This window comes from Dermochelys coriacea, chromosome 7 (genome assembly GCF_009764565.3).
Source record: "Dermochelys coriacea isolate rDerCor1 chromosome 7, rDerCor1.pri.v4, whole genome shotgun sequence".
NCBI classification, from domain to species: Eukaryota; Metazoa; Chordata; order Testudines; family Dermochelyidae; genus Dermochelys; species Dermochelys coriacea.
Genome location: NC_050074.1, coordinates 6466792 through 6484995, shown reverse-complemented (window position 1 = coordinate 6484995; position 18204 = coordinate 6466792). Strand labels below are relative to the sequence as shown.

At 40.6% G+C, this 18204-nt stretch overlaps 1 protein-coding gene across 1 annotated transcript in view; it reads left to right on the top strand.

The window, feature by feature from the left end:
• MAGI1 (membrane associated guanylate kinase, WW and PDZ domain containing 1) overlaps nucleotides 1-18204 on the top strand; it is a 510412-nt gene that overhangs the window by 465370 nt on the left and 26838 nt on the right. Inside the window, 1 exon segment of the mRNA XM_043518268.1 lies at nucleotides 10056-10272. Within this exon segment, the coding sequence (XP_043374203.1) occupies nucleotides 10056-10272 (217 nt within the window).

Genomic DNA, 18204 nt, shown 5'->3' with positions numbered 1-18204 from the left:
GAAATATCTCGATTGTTGTGTAGGGCATCTTTTGTTGTTTAGCTTGGCTTTAGCAGCATTGTACTGCAGGTGTGGGATCCTTTATTTAAAGGGGGGGGGACAAGAGAAGAAAAAAAATCAATATTTCCCTGTCCTTTCTAATCTTGTTTCCCTGTAGAACGTGGTTGACGTGTTAGCTAATAGCTTAGAAGCTACGGTCTAAACTGTCATTAACGCTCAGCTCCTAGTATAGTGGAATAAAAATAATATGATGTTTATGAGCCTGGAAAAGGAATGAATATTCTCCACGAAATGAGATATTTACAAGGTGAAAGTTTCCATTTATTTGAAGGGGTAGTGAAGAAGGTAGGCTTATTTCCCAATAGTGTTGGGAAAGTCCCATGAGTGAGATCTTTGCAATACTATAAGACACTGTGAAAGTTCACTGACGGTCCGTTGTGGGTGCCGATAGTTGCAGCTGCTAACAGTCCACCTTTCTGTAAAGCTCAGTAAGAGGTTTGTTAAGAAGATGAGCAGAATCTCCTGCTTTTAATGCAAGTTCTCTGTTCATCCCAAAAGATAGCCCTCAAATAATTAATGTGATTCTGATGGCTTAGAGCAGTGCTGATTAAAGTCACATGACTTCAGGCCTATACCATTGTCAGTTTGCATTAATGTTGAGAGGGAGAAGTGCAGTTTGTGCTCTCACTCAAATCACAGAAATGTCAGACCGTATGGGTTTACTTCTGTGTCATAGTCAATGATTAATTCAGCCTTTGGTAAAATAGAAACAAGTGTGTAAAATATGTACATGCCAAGCAGATTATTTTTTGCTGCTGCATTTTTTCCCCTGTCAGAGAAGGAATAGTTGAATTGATATAAGACATTTATAATCTTTATTCATTAAACTGTCATATGATGAATGAACTTTGACTTTTAAAAACAGGTGCCCTCACAGAATCAGGAAATGTAGCATCATCTCCTTATTAATCTGATGCTGTGCTAAACACCTGCCAAGTGAACAATGATTCATTAGAAGCATTTTAAATCTGTGAGACACCTAAATCCGTTTAGGGATAATCCTCTCTGTATGAACAAAGAGACTGTTTACAAACAGGTGTAGTTCTGGAGTCTTTAATGAATTTACCAGCCCCCAGCTGTAGGGTTCCCCCCCCCCCATGGGATTTGCTTGCAGAGAAACCATTTCCTTCACTAAAAGCAACCAGATTCCTTGCATGTTACACTCCTGAAAGCTCTTACCTTTCTGCATAGTCCTTTGATATTTTTCACCACACCCCCAGGCAGTGCTGTTTCCATCCGAAGAGGAAGAATCCAATAAAAACAGCCTTCCTCCTCTGTTTAGATATAAAACGTAGTGTTTTCACCAGCAATTAGTGGATAATACTATCTTATATTGATACATTGTGGCAGCTATTTTAGAGTACATGGAAGTCAAACAGTCACACTCGTTAAAGGAAAAGGAGCAGAATGACCAGCCTATAGAATACAATCTCTTTTAGTCTAAGTGAAAAGGATAAAAAAAAATCAATATTTTACTTATATTGTTAATATAACTTCCTTTAACGCCCTTTTTATAGTTAATTAAATACAGGTTCTGTGTTGAATTGTGTGATGTGGGGGTGGAGGAGGAATGGTTTTAGAATATAACGGCATTGGCATTGAGTCCCAGCCATTCCAGTCGATACAGACCATTCCGCAACTGGGGAGGGAGGGACGGGACTTCCCTGAGATTCTGCCTTGAAACTGCCCTGCAAGATTTTCAGGGCTTCATTGTTTGGCACACCTAGAGGTTGCCGGGGCAGTGTGATGATGCAAACATCACAGCCTCGTGGTACAGATGTCAAGGCCCAAAGTCTTTTTCCCAGCTATGTGAGCTATTGCCGCTGCACCTGTGTAACATGTGGCATAGTATTCATGTAGCCCCTGTCGTTGTCTTCACCTTCACTGTTCTCCAAGAGGCCTTTGAAACAAAATTTTCTTCTTGATTAATAAGTTAGCTGCTATTAAATAAACCACATGCAGTCAGCCCTTATGTTGGTAGACGGATCTTAAACCAAGGCCACATTCTGTTTTCTGTATTGCATTACAGAGTAAACTCAAGTTCAGATCTTCAATCTCTTCCTGTTCCTCTTCGCCCAGCTCACTGCTAATCCCTTCCCTTCCTTCTCTGCAGCCTAATGAAGCCCCTCTCCCATCTCAGTTGCATTCCCCCTCCCCCACTCTCCCAGATAGCTAGTGCCCAGTGCCTGCTTCCTTCTCAGACATGCCCTGGCTTTGTAACTGGTTTTATTAACCTACTCCCATCCTGCCATATCTGCCTAACTTTGCCAGACTCAGTCTTGATAGAGAAATTTCTAGGGCCCTGGGAGTTTTGCTGTGGCCAGGACCATTGGTATTGCACATGCAGTGTCTGCAGGATTTGGCTCCAAGAGAATACACATGCAGACAGAGAAAAGCACAAATGCATTTCTGAAGGCGCACTGGAAGGCTTTTCATATCTCATTATTAGTTTTAAGTCTCACCTGAGGTGATGTAACCTGAGTTCAAGGTGCTGTGATTCTCTGCTGGAGCAGCTAATGTAATGATTAAGAGCTTGGCTACACGTGCACATTAAAGTTAGAGCACATTAAAGTAGCCCCGGGCATCCTAGCTCACTCCCCGTCCACACTAACAAGGCACATAGAGCGCTCTGACTTCACAGCTACAGCGCTGCTGGTGCTCCACCTCGGTGAGAAGATTAACGCTTGTTGCACCTTGGCTGAAACACTTGGGCCTCAGTGTGAATGAGGTGTTGCCTTACTGCACTCTGGTCAGCCTCCGGAAACGTAACATAATCCCCTTAAGTCAAGTGGCCACTCTTGTCATTGTCTTAGAATCGCTGCGGGAATGTGGATATGCCCTTTAAAAGCTCGGTTTCTGACAGCCGGCTGCTTATCTGCTCCGGGACAAAGCAACCATTAGCGTTGAATGCTGTGTGTAAGAGAGGGGGGCGAGGGAGCGGAGGTCTGCTGCTGTCTGAACATACAAGACAGCATGCTGACATGCTCTCAGCCCCCCCAAAACCACATAACACTCTCTCTCCCCCCACATACACACAACACACTCCCCACCCATTTGAAAAGCATGTTGCAGCCATTTGCATGCTGGGATAGCTACCACAATGCACTGCTCTCTGTGGCCATTGCAAGAGCTGCTAATGTGGCCATGCCAGTGCCCTTGTAGCTGTCAGTGTGGACAGATTGTAGCGCTTTCCCTACTGCGCTCTACGAAGGCTGGTTTAATTCAAAGCACTCTACATCTGCAAGTGTAGCCATGCCCTAAGACCACAACAGAAAAGGGAGATGACTTCCTTACACTCCTTTGGATGAACTAATATTATCAGCTGTAGCAAGGAGGGGAGAAGGTAGAGGGAGAGGGGAGGGGACATAGGCCTAGAGAGCCAGAACATAGGTCTTGATAGGTAAAGGAAGGAGGAAGTGACTTTGAATGATTTTATTTTAGAATATATGGCTGTGTAATGTCTAACCATATATATCATGTACGGCGATTCTGGAGTATTTTGTGTTTATTTGCCTTTTAGAGCAAGAGCTTTTCAGCTGAGCTTGAAGGGCCAAAGTTGTAAAAGCGCTGGGTGCCAGATTTAAAGTGCTATGCTCTAGGGCGAATTGAGGTTTCCAGTAAAAACTATATTTCAGCAGAATATTGGGTGTTGGAGTAAACAAAAAATATTCACAGAAAATGTTTGCTTTCTTTGCCAATTTTTTTTATTTTTTTATCCAAGCATCCAAAAGTAACATTTTCAGCCAAAAATATGACACTATTTCAGTTTTTGTCAGTTTGGGGCTGACGTTTTTCTGTTTGGGGGTTCTTGATTTTTTTTGGCTGAAAAATAAACATTTTTCCAGAAAACTTTATGAAAGCTCACATTTTTTGGTTTGTATCAAAATGTCCCACATGGGAGAAAGGATAATTCTAGGCAGCTCTTCTTAGCACCCCCAATTGGGGCCAGATTTTCCAAAGAGACTTCAGTTCCAGTCTAGGCACTGAAATATATGATCTGTCCCCAGGGCAGCTAACATTCTGGGCACTGAACTCTTTTGAAAGTGTTACCATTGTTTAGGTGCCTAAATAGTAGCTGAGCTCTTTTGAATTTCCCAGCCTTAAAATTGTTCATGTTCACAACCTCTCCCCACAAACTGCTGCTCCTTTCTGGCCCAAGCAGTTAGCCAGTATTTAGGGGCTGGCCGGCCTCTTTCTGTTAGGAGGAGAAATGGATGATATGAGTTAGGTGTTTCTTTGGCACGGTCTCGTTCGTTTACAAAGTATGACCACGAAGTCCTGTTTCCCTGAACACAGTAGGAAAAAAACAATATCAGGCTGTTTCCGTGCTCACCGTTATCAAGCCTGCTTTTCCAGCAAGTCCTGTGCCCAAAGGGCTGCCTTTGCTCGCTCTCTCTCTGTCAGGCGTAGGCACCGACTCCACTGGTGCTCCGGGGCTGCGGGCCCCACCAGTCAGCACCTCGCCCCCTCCCAGTGCCTCCCACCCGCCGCGATCAGCTGTTGCATGGCATGCAGGAGGTACTGGGGGGAGAGGGGAGGAAAAAGGGTGGGGCGTGCTTGGGAGAGGGTGTGGAATGAGATGGAGCGGGGGTGGGAGGAGGCAGGATGGGGGTGGGAAGGGGTGGAGTGGGGGCGGGGCCTGAGGAAGAGCTGGGGTTTGAGCACCCCTCCCCGGCACATCAGGACGTCAGCATTGCTGCTCTCAGGGCCATGTTCACCACCACGTCCCTCGCAGTCTGCTGGTCCCAGCCTTGCCACGTAGCTGCAGCCTTAGGTGGTGGCTTCTGTTGTTTCAGCAGTCACACTTAGCTTGAAGGAATGCTGCTTAGTACATCCAGGTCTGTGTTTGGTGGCAGTTAACATCTTCCAGCTTAACACTACTCTGTGAGATGCTTGCAATCCTATTTCCTCGCCCTAGTTTTGCAGTATAATTGCTACAACCTCCCTTGAATGTATAGTTTTCCTCTACTTCCTTTAATCATCGCACAGCCTTTTGCAAGGGAAGGTGCAGTGTACTGTATCAACACATGAGCTTCCATAGGTGACTAGCACTGTATTAACATTGCAGCCTCAATGCAGGCTGGCTCGACCCTGAGCTTCGTGAGAAAGAGAGTGATTGTGGCTGGAAATGGTGTTGCAGAAGGCTGAAAAATGAGCCCAGAATTCAGGCATGGGTTTAACTACAAGAAGCCATATTCAGAATGGCTCTGCCTACTCTCTAGTTGCTATGGTGGGAAATTAAGTAACTTCTGGTTGTTCATTTTTACCGGTGGTCTAAGTAAAAAGAGTACAGTCAAAGGCATTTGCAGCACTTATACTGCAAACATTGGGAGGGGGAAATCTGATTGTAACTGTAACTGGGATATATTCGGGCGAAGAAAGTCATGATAAAGGCCTAGGCATATTTACAGGCTGTGAGAATGTTGAGTCCATTTAATGCACTTCACCTGTGTGGGTAAGGAATTCTGGTGTTACATAAATTTGGGTTTTATGTTTGACATATACGTTTCCCTCCAAACCCTGTATTTTGCACATCAGTTGTCTAATGATGATCAAGTTCATACCCTTGGTGTAGCAACCTCTTGTCTATACTGACAGGTTTACAGACTAACACGGCTGCTACTCTGATTCGCAAAAAGAAAAGGAGTACTTGTGGCACCTTAGAGACTAACAAATTTATTTGAGCATAAGCTTTCGTGAGCTACAGCTCACTTCACCAGATGCATTTCTATACTGTATGTCTATACTGCCTCTCAACAATCTGATACTTTTATATTTGAACACCCATGTGCATTCAGAAGCTTGTCCAGAATAATCGGTCATAGTGAGGTCACTTTTAGAATCATTGAGTCACAGGGTTAGAAGGAACCGCAAGGGTCATCAAGTCTAATCCCCTGCCAAGATGCAGAATTCGTTGTGTCTAAACCATCCAAGCATGACTATCCAGCCTCTTTTTGAAAAATCTCCAGTGAAGGTGCTTCCATGACTTCCCTAGGCAGCTTGTTCCATTGTCCTACTGTCTGTAAGTCTTTGTATTTACAGTTACGAAGTTTTTTCTGAGATTTAATTTAAATCTGCGATGCTGTAATTTGAATCCATTGCCTCGTGTCCTGCCCTCTGTGGCAAGCGAGAACAACTTTTCTCCATATTCTTTGACAGCCTTTCAAGTATTTGAAGACAACTATCATGTTCCCCCCTTAATCTCCTCTTTTCTGAACTAAACGTACCCAGTTCCTTCGGACTTTGCTCATATGGCTTGCTTTCTATCCCTTTGATCATCCTTGTTGCTCAGCTCTGTGTCCTTTCCAGTTTCTCTACATCCTTTCTATATATTGATGACCAAAATTGGACACAGTGCTCCAGCCGAGGCGTAACCAGCTTGGAGTAGAGCTGTACTATCACATCCTGTGAATTGCATGCTATGCCTCTCTTAATGCAACCCAAAATTGCATTTGCTTGGCAACAGCATCACATTTTTGACTAAGGCTGAGGTTGTGATCCACCCCAACTCCCCGATCCTTCTCAACAATGCTACTGCCGTGCCAGTTGTCCCACATTCTGTATTTGTGCATTTGTTTTTGCTTCCCTTTATGAAGACACATCAAAGCTTGTTCTTTATCCAGCAACAGCAAACAGTGCTAAAGATGGCAGAAATACTTTGCTGTAGTGATTGGTGCTTCTTGGTTAAGATGTGCTACATTACACAGTTATGTCGACTAAGTTGCCTTACATCAACCTAACTCTTTAAGAGTCTACACTAAAATGTCGCTGCCACCGATATAACTCGCCCACTTTACCAACTTAATAACTCCACCTTCACGAGAGGTGTAGAATCAATGTAGATGTAGTTAATCAATGCAGTGTGAGTGACACTGCATTGCTTACATGGACTGTTGCTGCCTTGCAGAAGCGGTCCCACAATGTCCCACCCTGACAGTAAAATCAGTGCTAGCGCTGCTTGTGAGTACATGCACCACCAATACAAGGAGCAAAGCATATACACACAAGCAATGTAATTACTGCAGCAGCTGTATGCCAACGTAAGTTAAGTCGATTTAATTTTGTTGTGTAGACATGCCTCTGTTTATCAACAAGCATGAAATAGTTCAGTTAGATCTCTTCATGATTTTCAGCATCGCGGATGTGGTAAAGACCTGCGTTGTTTGAAAATAGGGTTGTCTCCAAATGTTTGTTAATCTGTCACGGCAGATTTGTGGTTGATTGGGTTACTTTAATTATGCATTTCCATACTTTTTATTTCTGTTTTATTTTAAAGAGCACTCTGAACTTAGAGATTCCTAGCTTTCTAAAGTTGTTTTGTTGTTGTTTTCCTTCTTACACAATTTGTGTACATTTACAGCAGTAACTCCAGCTTAATGAAGGGTTGGGGGGGAAGGAAGTGGCTGTTTTTGTTTTTTTGCTTGCTTGCTTGTTTTGCCTAGGACATACAGAAAGTTTCAGTTAGATCCAAAATACAGATTAGAACTCTAGAATTGAATGCTAGTTTTAAATTGTTTACATTTCTCATATAATAAGCTAAATGAGATTTATTTTTTTAACTTCCTGTCTAAAGAAAAGATTATTATCCAGGTAGATGATATTAGTGCCTTGTTCTTGTGTTTACAAGTGTTACCTAAGACTTGAATGCGATTTTCTATTGTAGTCCCTATTATCAAGATTCTCTAAATCAGCTATATTCAATCACACTGGCTTGAAACCTGGTATACTGGGCTCACGAGGTACTCTTGTTGTTTAATTATTTGCCACAAAATAAAACAACAGCAACCAAAAAAACCATGCTGCAAAAATGACATTTTTAGTTATAAAACTGTTGTTTAAGGGGTGGTCATCCACAGCTCAGAGACTGTTTGCAGAGCTCTGTCTTAAAATGGCTTACTTTAAAACCTGGGATTTTGTAGGCAAGTAAGGCTGTATGTGAATTAGCTTCTTTCGCCACGTAGAAAAAGGAAAAAATGTTTGAAATCGGTGAGGGTATTTGTGTTTGAAACCTGGTTGCTAAGCAGTCACAGCAAACATGCTCAGTTGAAAATGACTTTAAAGAACACAGTTTATTTAATATTCAGTGAAAGCCGGGGTTCTCAAACTTCATTGCACCGCGACCCCCCCCTTCTGAAAACAAAACTGACTACATGACCCCAGGAGAGGGGACCGAAGCCTGAGCCTGCCTGAGCCCCACTTCCCCGGGCAGAAGGGCCAAAACCTGAGCCCTGTCACCCAGGACCAAAGCCCTTGAGTTTCGGTCCCAGGCAGTGGGGCTCGAGCTTTGGCTTCGGCCCCGGGGCCCCAGCAAATCCGATCCCTGTGTATCTGTATACCACGGAAAGCCAGAAGGCCTTGATCTTGCTTAGGGACTCTGTGCGCTGCTGTGTTGCAAATAATGACAATATGATGGTCCCACACCCTGGACAGTATCGGTGTAATTTGGGTGGTTCTTTACAGATGTGCAACAATGCTATGCATATTGGGGGTGCTCTAAAGGTACGTCTTTGTTTTGCTTTGTAAAGTGAATTTATAGCGTCTGATCCAGTGCTTAATTTGTGCCTGAGCTGAGCCCCGGCACCTCTGGGCTTGGCAGTTCAGAGCCCCAGCACCTCTGGGCTTGGTGCATCAGTTATGAACGTAAAAAAATTACTTGAGTCCCAGCACTTCTTTCATTACAAATTAAGCACTAGTCTGATCCAAAGCCAATGTGGGTCTTTCTATTGACTTCAATGGGCTTTGGATCAGGCCCTTGGTGCCTAGAAGAGAAACCAGATAAATAGCATTAGAAATTGAAGGAGTCTGGTTAGCTATAAAAGAAGCATACAAGACAGGCAATGGCATTGCATGTTTCCTACATTGGTGCACCAATGTGCTTTAAAGTTGCACTTGTAGAAGAGAAAATAGTTCAGTTCCCATGGCCTTTTCGTCTTTGATCTCTCTGGTGAAACCTTTCATAGGAATTAAACATAGATAGGAATTAACCTTTCACAGAATTAAAAGTGAAAATTGGCTTCACTTTTTAATGTGAGATTTGACATTTGCCAATCAGTTAATAGCAACAAGGCCCTTTTGTAATGTGGAAATAAGAGACTACAGTGAGCATTGTTTTAAACATATTTACTGCCCATTCTTGGTAACTTTTTCGAAACATTTTTAGTAGCATGAATTCTTGCAATGCAAATGTGACTCTTATTAATTTGCATTCATTATTGTAGCCAATTATGTGAATGTGAGTTAAGAACAACATACTCAATGTAGCTAAATATTGACAAGACAGGTCTTTTGACATGCTGTGTAGAATAAGCCTTGAATGTAAGCCGAAATATTTTTCTTTGTTTTAATATACTTGCTTAAAACAAGGAAATCAAATTGCAAGTAAATATTTTTAGTTAATGTTAAGGATCTAATGTAGTGCTATGAGGTTCAAGTCTTGCATCTTAATTTCCTTGAACTCTGTTCCCAACCAACTCATTATGACTTGAGGATTGCAAAGATCTGTGAATGAGATGTGATTTTGCATATCAAGGTCTGAAATGCCTACATCCAGGAGCAGTTAAGAATGGCTTTTCAGTCTGATTGCCGATATTTTTTGTCCTTGCTTTTGTGGGTTTATGTTAAACTCTTAAAGTTATCTGAATACAGATATCTGTAGTTTAGCATAGAGGAAAAAAAAGTTATTGAAACTAGTATCCTATAATGAAATTTTGATTTCTTTTGTGGTGAGACATAGAAGGATGGATGTTTTTTGTGATTAATTTCTTTCCATTTTACATACTACTTCTGCCAGTCTGTCTGTCAAAGCGTGTCTCGGGGAAATTTTCTGCACTCAGCATTAACTGGAAATGATGACTGCCAAAATGAGATGTATATATTTATTTGTATGCACGCAGGAACAGTGATCAAAGAAGGGGGGGAAAGAATGATGGAAAACACTCACTCAGAGACAAATAACCTTCTGTTCTTTCTCTTCACACTTGCTTTCTTACGTCCAGCAACCACTTGAAAGGAAAGACAGCCAAAACAGTTCCCAGCATAGCGTCTCTAGCCACCGTAGCACGCACACTGCTTCACCCATCCATACCACTCAGGTGCTGCCCGACTACCCTGCCACTGAAGCAACAGCTGTGGAGCAGCCGGACAACTCTGGACAGAAAAAGCCAGATCCATTCAAAATCTGGGCCCAGTCCAGGAGCATGTATGAAAGCCGACGTGAGTATTGAACAGGTGTGGTTGCTAAGACTACAGTTCTGGTAGCCACTCTTTATGATTTTCATCTGTAGGAATTGAATCTCTTAAATTGTTATTGAAAATATTGGGCTTTCAGTTGGTTAAATTGATACATGTAAATGAAGTTCTGGGAAAAAGCTGTGAAGATCAGCAAATTATTTCTAGTTCATGTTAACAAAGAATCAATTTTGTCTTGGATGAAGAATGAGTTTTGATTGCCTCCGATAAGTGGGTTTAGACCATAACACTGTTCAAAACCCAGTAAAATATTTTAAATATTGAGGTCCTTCTTTTCATCCCTTTTTTAACTTATTTTCAAATCAGGCATTAAGGAGACTTTCAAAGACGTGAAGCAGTTGCCCAACTGCCTCTGAAAATATCTCAAAGTTCTCATAGCAAGTGAATGCTGCTTGGTTATGTAGCTTAGACAAATTCAAATTACTGTTTTACAAATAACAGGTTTATCATTCTAATGGCTACTTAAGAACATTTTATTTAAGTTGAGTTTGAGATTGGTTGGGTACACACAGAGACCTAAAAATCTTATTCAAGAACCCAAACCATCCACAAATGAAAAATACAGAGCATTAACTAGAAGTAAAATGCAAACCAATCCACAGAGTTGACATATGCACAAATCATGGACATGAAAACAGAGACAGGGTAGGTCAGTCAGTGGCGGTCACCATCAGTGGCAGTGACAGTTTTGGCTATTATGTCATTCCGATGAAGCTACCAGAAAACATACATGCATCAATTTTGATACCCCCTTTCTTTTAACATTAACATATCTGTTTTCATATGTAATTAAGCCTTTGTCTTTTACCTGTATGGGGTCTTCCAGGGATTCATAACTGGTGGTCTGATTATTCACATAGCTATTTGTATCAATACATTTGTGAATAATTCCAATGCCTCAACCTGGTTAGCCACACGGGCACATGTTGCTCAAACCCCTCCCCCACCCACACACACACCAAATTCCTTTAAGATTTCATTATTTTGTTCCCTCTGATTAACTTGTTTATGACAAAAACTCTTATTGCTTTTGCTGTAGGTCATGGAATTATGCTTAAGACTTTATGCCTTCCGTGCTAACAAACCCTATATACCTGCTAGGCCTCAACCTGATGCCAACCCTATCTTAATGTTAATTTTTTTTTGTATGTTTTCCTATTTGCATTTCAACTATATTAGCATCACTCAGAGCAAATTACACACACACGCACAAACACACACACATACGAGTAAGCTTGTCTTACAACCTTGGTAGGATCAGGTCAGGGGATCACAGGTCAACAGTTACTATAAAAGGGAGCTACAGTCAGTGAAAGAAAAATTGGTTTGCCAAAACTCAGGTGAAATGCATTCCTGTCTCACTCTTGGTGGCCGGGAACATTGCTGAGCCATTCTGTCTTTACCAGCATATACTACCCTAACAATACACAACACCAAATGCATGCAGTAAGTGCATTTATTTTAATTATTAATACATGCACTCGGCTAATAGTTGAGCAGGGCTTGACTCCACTCCAAGAGTATAAAATTAGTTTCAATTGGTTCCTTCTCTGCAATGAAAATAAACATGTTTGCCTTGTTTTAATCACAATGCCTAAGAGAGAAGAACCTCTAAAAACTTCTCAGAGCAATATTGAAGCATATTGGGCATGCTTTCAGACAATATTATTCTTTTAATTAGGGACAAGAGAGCTTGAAATAGTTTGTGCCAAAGGAGCACATTCTAGATTTTGTTTTTATTTACGTAAAGGATGATCTTCTTGCACAAAAACTTCATAGCATGCAAAATGCAAGTTTATATGGGCAAAATGTTTATACAAAGATACATTACCCCAGAACGTACAGCAGTTGGTTGGTTTTTCCAACCAATTGAATCATTTTTAAATCTTATGGCAGGAAAACCCCCCCCAAAAAACAAATCATGAGTGACAGGTTTCTTGGCTGCAGAAGTATCTCTCTGGATTCGATGTCTCAGCAATGTGTCTTCGTGAGTTTGTGCTTCTCTGTCTTTCTCTCTTTCCCTTCTAAGGGTTTGACATACTTTTTCTGGCTCTGCAGGCCTGGTTCTTTCCTTGGGCCAGAGAGCCCTCTTCTTGGCCCATTTGAACAATGGGGCCCTAGGTGATTGAGTATTCAAGAGATCATTAGGAAGGAGGGGTAAGATGGTTTTCCAATCCTTCAGGGCCACTCTGCCAGAACTGCAGAGGTAGAAGCCACCCTGTAGGGATACTAGGCCCTCCACCTGGCTGCATTGGCTCCCCTCTTCTCCCTGCAGCCTGGCTGCATTGGGAACTGTGCTGTCATTGTCTTTGACCCCCTGCAGCTATTTAGATCATTTGTAATTAACTCAGTAGCTCATACTAATTAGTCATTGTTATTAGCTCAGCAGCATTAACACCTGCCTGGATCTCCAGGCTGAAATCTGAAGCTGAGCAGGGTAAGTCCCCGCCCCTCCCTGTCCACCTGCAAATGGATGCAAGGAATTCTACCCTCATTCATTCACTCGTTCCAACATGGCCAGGGTATTTCCCAGTTTTGTTCTTCCATTTGTGTAACAGGACGGGACAACACAGGCCTTTCAGAGGCCATTCCTCAACTCTCTCCATCGGCTTGTTTCTGAGATTCCCTCCTTGTTTGTTCTATAATTCTCTCTTTTTCCCCTTTCTTCCTTCTGAGAGTCCTTTCTGTACATGCGGCCTCCTGTCCCCACATCATGCCCTTCCAGCTTTCGTGCTTAAGCTTTTCTGTCTATCACAAACACCCATCTCAATGGCTTCATGAGGTACTCTGATAAGGAGAGCCATAGAAATACTCTGTTATGTACATAAAATAATCCAGTCAGCCCAAGGTGACAGCATTCACCTAAGAATCTTAATTAGTTCCTGCTGGAGTGGGAATTGTGACTCTATTTAATACATATATGAATTAATGCTCTTATGTGAAGCCCACTTTACTCTCACTGACACTGCATATGGGTGATGAGTGCTCTGCTCCCGATTCAACAAAGCTTAACTTCAGATACTAAAGCCAATGGGGCTGTTCATATGTTTGAGGTTAAGGGTGAGCTTAAGTGCTTCGTTGCATCATGGCCTGAAGACAGGGCACTTTGGAGGATCAAGCCCTTAAAGAATGGAGAGTGAAGGAGTAAATCCTGAAACCAGATCATTTAGTGGTTGTAATAATTTACTACTTACTTTTGCTAAGTTTTAGCAGCGTGATCTCCTTTATGATTAAAACTCATTACTGCTAATGGGAGTTGTGTGTGTATCCAAGGGGAGAATGTACCCTGAGTTTGAAAAATGGATCCTTTCCAAGATCCAGACATTACATGGGTAGAGAGCACTCAGTGGAAGGAGGCGTAATAGAAGAGTTATCAGTGTCACAATTCTAACATCTTATGCCCTTTTATTGAAAATATATTTTTATAATATGCTTTTTATATTTCAATTTATTATTAAACTTCCTTGAAGATTAGCACAATCTGTTGTCACATTTTTCTCATGTGGCCTGATTGCTTTGCAAAATACCATATCCTACATATGGCCATCTGTCAAAACAGCAGTTACAAAATGAATTAATCTAAATTGCAGATGTGTTAATGACTCTCTTTGAAGGGCTTAAACATTTAATTAAAAGTAAAGCAGAACACTATAGAATAATTTTAAAGCTTTTAAAATACTCTACTTATCTTTAGTATTTGCATTTTGTTTTCAGGCACATAATGTATAGGGTTTTTTTTCGAAATCCGATTAAAAAGAAACAACAAAGCTGACACAGTAGGTAGCATTCACTCACCAGCAATTAAATAGAATAAAAAAATATTAGCACAATAATATCCAATGTTACACCTCCCCCGCTATAAAACAATACACTCAGGAAATTGCCAACTCTCTTCTGATCAGACTTGCTTTAAAGACAATAGTCTAGTAAAAGGGCCTTCTGTAGGGCTATGTTCTCTGTCATTATATTAATATGAAACAGTCACATTCATGCACTTGGACACACAGATGTGCCCAGACCCTTAGAGAATGTCTTGTTTAAAAGGATCTTAATATTTACAGCATGCTGTATGAACAGAAACGGCTTCAGAGAAGATCTATTTACAAAGCTGATTCGTGGATGCACTTTGCTAATGGTCATCTGTCACAAACGTAGTCCCTTGATAAGCAAGGTACTGAAGCACTTGACTGACTTTAAGCACATGAGTAGCAGTGTTATTGCCAACCCCAAGCATTCTAAAGTCACAAGTGTTTGGGGTTTTGTTTTTTAAAATAAACAGTCTCTTTGGGGTTCTTTTTGTCTGTCTTCTGGTTTGAGGAAGCACCCAGGTCATGTTTTCAAGCTATTTTCCTTCACCAGGAGCACTAGAAAATTAATGGAAAAAAACTCTGAGATTATAATGTGATCACTTGTTTCAGCCGCTGGGGCTTTAAGAAGAATATAAAGTATCATGAGATTTGCATCAAATCACAGTGGTTTTCAACACTGGAATAATCCTACTTACGTACTGAAAGTTAGGTATATGCTTAAGTCACCTTGCTGAATCAGGGCCTTAAAACTTTTGTGGCTAGCCGAGTACATTATCGTTACTAAGGGTGTTGACTCCTAGATGATCCAGCGACTTCTGCACAGTAAACGGATTCTGCCAGGTGTATTTGCATGTCCATCATTTTATTTAAGTTGTTGTTGCAATGGATAATAGATTTTTACCCAACGTGAAAGGACAGAGGTTAGAGCTTACAGAGTAACACTTAATTAAAATGAACTCTAATAAAGCACCAGTGTATGAAAATGTTTTCAGTGTTCATTTTCATATGTTTATAGTCTTGTCTAATGCTGGAGATGAGATTTATATACTGTAGAAATTGACTCCAGGAGCTGTCTCAGGACAGTGGACGTTGTGTTATTTGAGCTGTAAAGGTGTTTTGTAAAAATCTGTTTTTTAAAGTATTTCCAGACAGATGTGTACATTGTGACAAAAACTAGCATTCAGATATATCAAATTCAATAGACCAGCAGGTTCTACTTTAATCCATAGCAGCTATGACCTTTGCAATAATATATGTGAAAGCCTAACTGAATCCATATAAGTCAAAAGTAAATTAAAATGAATTTAACAGGAAAGGGGATACATTAAGCTTTGCAAAATTGTAAAATTAATATTGCAGCTATGTCACCTTCGCCTGCAACTGGACTGAGCAAGGGTGAGAGAGAGAGAGAAATCAATTCCACGAATTTTGGAGAATGTAAGAATGAGCTGAGAACTTTATTTCTGTCTTGTCTTTCTTCTTGTTTGGTGTTCTTGCTACTCTGTGATTGGGAACAACTCATCACCAAGGGAGGCGATGGCTTAGCTTTCCATTGGCAAGCAGCAGATCTTAGATATTTGTGTTAAAACCACACACTCTCTGGCCATACTCCATGCACCTACCCTGCTGTGTCTCGCTGGCAGAATGGAGTCACTCTAAGCTGCTGGTTCAATTCCTTCTCATAATCCCTACACAACTCTTTTTACAACTTTTTCAGTGTTACTCAAAATGGTTGCCTTTAAAAGGAGACTTTAGCCATGAGAGCTAATGCTAAGGTCATTACTTTAGAAACACACTGGGGAATGAAGGCAGGACTGTGAGACAGAAGCCTCACAAATGCGTCCCCCAGGTCCTCATTGTTAAAATTTAAGAGAGTCAAAGGCCCAAAGAAGCATTTGGTTTTGTTTTAATTTGTAAGGAAAATGGTTTCTCCTAAACCATAAGGAGAGGACTGGGGTTTGTTCTCCAAAACACAATTGCACTGTGTGTTAAAGTCATACATTAAGTATATTAAGCCATTGAGATGGACAGGTTTTTGTTAGCAGTCTGGACTATGCCAATAAGAAATTTAATTGGCAAGCTGATGCCAAAAGTTGTAAAAGGAGTTCTGTTTCTTTTGTATCCATCGTGTGTGTGTGTGTGTGTGTGTGTGTGTGTGTGTGTGTGTGTGTGTGTGTGTGTGTGTGTGTGTGTGTGTGTGGTGGTGTTTCATCTTCCTTTGGTCTTTTAAGATCTGTCACATTGAATACATTACGGAAATGTGCTAGATACACTTCAGTTTTAGACTCAATAGTTCACTGCTCTGATGTGAAGCTCTAGTTAAAGCCTAGCCTTGCATTATCCGTGCTGGCCATTAATAGTGTAGACTCTATCTGAACGAGGAGCATAAGGCAACAGTTGGTGACACTGTAGGTGAATAAATGTGAACATGTTAAGAGACGCTGAGAAAATGGGCCCATGCTGAAGATCTCTGTGGAAGCCATTTTGTTTCTGACAGGCAGGGTGTGCACTCTAATTGGCGTGGCTAGTCTCTGCCAAAAAGCTTGGGAAACATTGGAGAGAACCTTTCCTATGTGTCTGTGTTTTTCATGCCTGGATTAACAAAGACAGTGACAAACACCAATTAATTTATCATCTAAATTCTGTTGTTATACAGAATGTCCTTCATAGAGCAAATAGCCTTCAGCCAGCTATTCTTAACTAATCAAAATTACTGACTTGCTTTATTATTCTGTAATTATATTTACAGGAAAATTAGGTTATAGTTTCGAGTGAGATGATACATACAGGTCTAAAGCTTAATTTATAACCACAAAGCTGCTAAAATGAGATGATACTGTGTAAAAAGAAGGTGTAGAAATCATTGGCTGTAAAATGGTGTGAATGGAAATGTCAAATCACACGTCTGACTTATGTTCACCTATGCATTTCATTTCCACTCTTCCAGTCTCTGTATTCATATTATATTTTAAATTTATTGTTGAGTCTTTGAAAGATAATATTATAGATAATCTGAAGCCTAAGCAAAAAAGCACCATTTGATTAGAACCAACCCTTTTTGTACAACAGACACAGACAGCATAAAATGCTGTAAGGGCCCAACCCAAACCCTACTGAAGCCAAGGAAAAGATTCTCATTGACTTCAGGAGGCCTCAGCCAAGGCCCTAAATGAAGACAACAAACGGTTCCCCTACTCTTAGATATTGAATCCCGCTTTAGTATGATTATAAACGTGCATCCTGCATATATGTATATATTTATACAATTAATTTTTATATTAGATATACTTACAGACTGTTAACAAAAAGAATCATTTTTGTAGCAGTAAAGTTGAATTGCTCAAAAGAGGAAAATTGAAAGTGATTTCTTTACTTAAGATATAGACAGTTGGTCTATAAAGGAATAATATAAATTGGCAGGAATATATTACAAAATTCATCTATGTTATAGTTACTAACCAATAAATATTAAATGAACCTGAAGTTGTCTTCTGATATCGTTCAGTGATGGCAATTAATTTCACATTAAATCAAAAAGAAGGAAGAAAGCATGAATAACTTAATATAAAGCATCTTTGTTCAATTGCACTTCAAGGTTACTACTTCAGTGTATGTAATATTCATTGTAAAAGTGTCGGTGTTCCATACTAATGAGTAGTCATAGCTGGCTTCCTCTGCATTTCCACCTGTCTTTGTCTGGTTTACAGTTTTATATCATTTTAAATATAGAAGGTCAGATCTGTAGCTGCTGTAAATCAGCTACCTTACTTTTCTGATGTACACCAACTGAGGATCTGACCCAAAGTTATTTAAAGCATTGTCAGCAGATCAAATCAGGTAAGGAACTGTGCTGTAGAAAAGATAATTATGACTGCAGAAGTCATAATACAGACCTCTTGTTTATTTTTTCTCTTACAAAAACAAAAGCAGTGGTATCATGTTGCTAATGGAGTTATTCTCTATTGTAGACAATTGCTTAGCAGTGACAGAAGTGTATTTACCAATGATTTGTAAAAGAATTTGGGATTTATTACTGATGGTCATATTAATGAATTCTAATATCACAATGCTAAGCAAATAGTGATTC